General features: G+C 58.5%; 1 protein-coding gene across 1 annotated transcript in view; it reads left to right on the plus strand.

Moving 5' to 3' along the window:
* Positions 1-3,091, plus strand: part of LOC101623442 (chymotrypsinogen 2-like) — a 13,259-nt gene extending 10,168 nt beyond the window's left edge. Inside the window, exons 5-10 of the mRNA XM_012730457.1 lie at positions 761-858; positions 969-1,048; positions 1,122-1,200; positions 1,379-1,559; positions 2,389-2,522; positions 2,930-3,091. Coding sequence (XP_012585911.1) covers positions 761-858; positions 969-1,048; positions 1,122-1,200; positions 1,379-1,559; positions 2,389-2,522; positions 2,930-3,091 — 734 coding nt within the window. The remainder of the gene's footprint in view (positions 1-760; positions 859-968; positions 1,049-1,121; positions 1,201-1,378; positions 1,560-2,388; positions 2,523-2,929) is intronic.
* Positions 3,092-3,680: the final 589 nt, after the last annotated feature.

The raw sequence follows: 3,680 nt of genomic DNA on the forward strand, positions 1-3,680 counted from the left end.
CCCCAGCAGGGGCAAGTGCTGCCTGGAGCAAGGCCTGGGGGACCCTGGGGATGCCCTGGCTGTGGGAGTGGCTGGCCCTGCCCCCCTTTCTTCCCCTCACAGCCCTGGGGCAGCTGAGGATCCGGTGTCCTGACCCAGCAGACGGGTCTGCACATGTCAAGGAGCCTGTGTCCTTGTTTTTCTGAAAAATTCATATCACTTGTTTTCTGTTTCTCTGATGTGTCTCTTTATGATCTGGATCAAGATCCTATGTTTTAAATTAATTAATAACCCAACTTATACAATGAAGGCTTTCTGAATTCTGGAATAAAGATGTAGGATGGTAAATTAATTCCATGTGCTATCCCAGCAGGCAAGTGTTAGACAGGGGACGTCTCTTTACTTGGGCTGCTCTGCTTTAAATTCCAAACCTGCCCATACCCATCTCCTTGGTGAGCATTCCTTGGTGAGATAGCTGTGTTTGCTCCTCATTTCCTGGGGAAAATGAGGCTGGGAGAGTCAGAGGGGCTGAGGTCTCCAGCAGGGGTTGGCGGGGTGCACAGGGTCCTGGATTCCTCAGCCTGTGTCTGCAGGGGGACCCGGATGGAGCCGCCTGTCCCTCTGCATCCCTGGGGGTGACAGGCCAGCAGGCAGGGGTGTGTCTTCCAGTCTAGGTGCTGGGTGCCAGGAGGGAGTGTGGGTGGTGCTGTGCTGGCTGAGGGTGCAGCAGGCTTCTGCAGACTCACTGGACCTCCCCCTCCCCCCTCCCCTGTGACCCCAGGCTCTGGGGCCCCTGCCAGTGACCCGGAGCTGAGCATTTCACCCAGGATCATCAACGGGAAGGACGCTGGCTCCTCTCCCTGGCACGTGACCGTGGAGGTAGGGGAGTGCACACCTGAGTGGTTTGTGCTGTTACCTGCTCTTGAGGTGGGGGGCTGCTACTGAGATTGGTGTTTGGGAATGTCAATCCTGATGCCATTATTCCAAAGGACTCCTCTGGAAGGCTCATCTGTGGGGGCTCCCTGATCAACCGGAAATGGGTGATCACCGCTGCATACTGCAACATCAGGTGAGGCCCTGGAGCGCCCGGGACAAGCAGGGAGTGGTCTGGTGCATAAGCCCTACCCCGCTCTTCTCTCTAGGATCTACGACTGGGTTGTGGCTGGGCAGCATGACCGACGCAACTATGGCAACAAAGTCCAGTACGTCCAGATCAGCAAGGTACGTCAGCCCTGCTGGGCAGTCCCGGAGGCCCCATGAAGGTTCCGGGGCAGGAGCGGGGACAGATCCAGGGCAGGGGTGGCAGCAGCATAGGCCGCTGTTGCTGTGTGGGTCTCCCCTCCAAAGGGGCCTTCCGGAACTCATCTGTCTCATGTCCTCCTCCTGGCCCCACCCCCAGGTCTTTAGGTACCCCGAGTTCAACATCAGCACTTTCTATGGTAACTTCGCCCTGCTAAGGCTCATGACCCAGGTTAATTTGCAGCGCACGGTGTCCCCCATTGCTCTGCCCAGTGCTGGCGACACGTTCTCTGTTGGTGCCCAGTGCAAAATTATGGGCTGGGGGCGCACCCGCCTGGAAGGTGAGTGGCCGAGTCTTACCACTCACGATGCGGGTTCGGGCTTGGGCTGCCGGAACAGCAGGTGGGATGCGGGTGGCTCTGGTGATGGTTTGGCCCAAATCCAAACTCCCACGTGTGTCTGTTTCTTGACTAGAACCTGTTATGAAAACCCACCCAACATGGGTGGGCAGGAGGCCCGGGATGGCTTGAGTGGTCAGTGTCTGTAGACGCAGCACAGTGCCAGCAGGCCCTGCCCCACGACCCCCAGCAGGCAGTGGTGGGACCCTCACCAGAGGACTTGCCCCAAGCCGGAGTGGGCAGGAACAACTTCCATCCAGACCTGGGTGGGCTTGGGCCACCACGACTTGTTCAGGCCCCAAGATTCCAGCCCAGTGTCCCCTCCCTGGGGCTCTGCCTGCATCCTGCCCAGGCCCTGCTACCTGGCTGGCCCTTCCACAGGACAGCAGCTATCAGCAAGGAGCAAGGGGAAGGCTCCCTGTCACCCCCAGAGTGGGGTCTCCTGGCCTTAGGATGTCAGTGCCCTGCCCTGGGGAGAAGATGCTGCTCCTGGGCCCCGACTCCTGGGCTGGCAGTGCCCCGGCCACACCAGGCAGGCAGCAGGCTTGTGGCCTCCCCTGTGCTTGGAGCTATGTTGCCCCACCTGAGGTGAAATCAGGAGGAACACGTCCCTTTGAGGTTTCCAAGTGTTAATAATGGGGTGTCGGTTTGCAGCCTGGTGGTGGTGTGTAGGGGGTCAGGGATGATTGTACTCAGTGTCTGAGGTCTGCTGCACCCAGGGTGGGCTCAGAGGGCGACAGTCTTCACTCTCCTGCCCCCTCTGTCGCTATAGGCAGAAGGAGGCCTGACAAGCTGCAGGAGGCCACCGTGCCCATCCTGGATAACGCGGAGTGCCTGAGGTTCTGGGGCAGCCAGATGACCAGCGACATGGTCTGTGTGGGGGCCAACGGCGTCGCCAGCTGGAAAGTATGTGTTCTCTCACCTGACCCCTCAGAGTGCCCCCCGTCAGCTGGGGGCCATCCCTTTCCCCAGATCCTGTTACCTCCTTTCTTGATCATGTCCTGAGAAGCCGGGACCAGGACAAACGCTCGCCAGCGCTGCCGAGCATGGGGGTGCTGTCCGTAAGGCTTAGTGTTGTAGCTGCTTCTGGGCCAGGTATTTGCAGCGATTTACAGGACACAGGTTTAACTCTCACCTTTTCCCTATGCCCCATAGCAGGGGACTGGGCTGGGTGATGTTGAAAACGGAATTTTTCAATTTGAATACAAGGCCCTGCTGGAGTTGCTGGGCCCACGTGACTGGGCTGCATTGGGGCACATCAGGGTTCTGCCTCCACTCGAAGCCTTGTCTAATGGTCTCTTCGTCTCCCACAGGGTGATGTTGGTGGACCCCTGGTCTGCAAGAAGAATGATGACTGGATCCTGGTGGGCATCATGACCTATATCTTTTCTCCATCCCCCCTCTACACTCCTATGGTGGCCATCAATGTATCGCATTACAAACAATGGATTGATAATACTGTAGCTCAGAACTGAGCTCTGAACTCCCACTGCAGCACCCTTTACCCCCAATAAAAGCCCCTGTACAGAGCCCTGACTGATTGTGTGTCTGTGACTGGGGCGGTGGCTGCAGTGCCCCTGTCCCCCACCAGGGGGCGGCGTGCCCCTCCCTTTCCAGCTCAGAGCCCAGAGCCCCTGTTTGTCAGGAGCTGAGGCCTTTGGGTCTGGTCCTCTCTGCCCAGGGGGCCCCTGGGGTACAGTCCAGGTCATCTGCCCATTTCTCAGCCTTTGACTGCTGGGTTGTCCCAAGGAGCTCTGTGGAAGGCAGGAGTGCTCCAGGCCAGGCCATGAATCCTCCCAGCAGCATGGACCTTGGGATCAAGAGGCCCCCCAGGCTGGCTCGTCCCTCCCCACATGTTCCAGGCACCTCTTCCTTGATCCCCTGCACTCCCACCCCAGACCATCCACACAGTCCCCTCCCTTCCCTGCCTCTACCCAGGCCCTGCACAATGGCTCTGAGCTGAGAACTGGGAATATCTTCCTTTCAGTCCCAGAGGTAGAACCACTGTCTCTCAGGTCTTCCTATTTTCTGTGACTTGGTGGCTGGACATGAGACCTGATGAGG

This window comes from Condylura cristata, unplaced genomic scaffold (assembly GCF_000260355.1).
Source record: "Condylura cristata isolate star-nosed mole 26May11 unplaced genomic scaffold, ConCri1.0 scaffold00028, whole genome shotgun sequence".
NCBI classification, from domain to species: domain Eukaryota; kingdom Metazoa; phylum Chordata; class Mammalia; order Eulipotyphla; family Talpidae; genus Condylura; species Condylura cristata.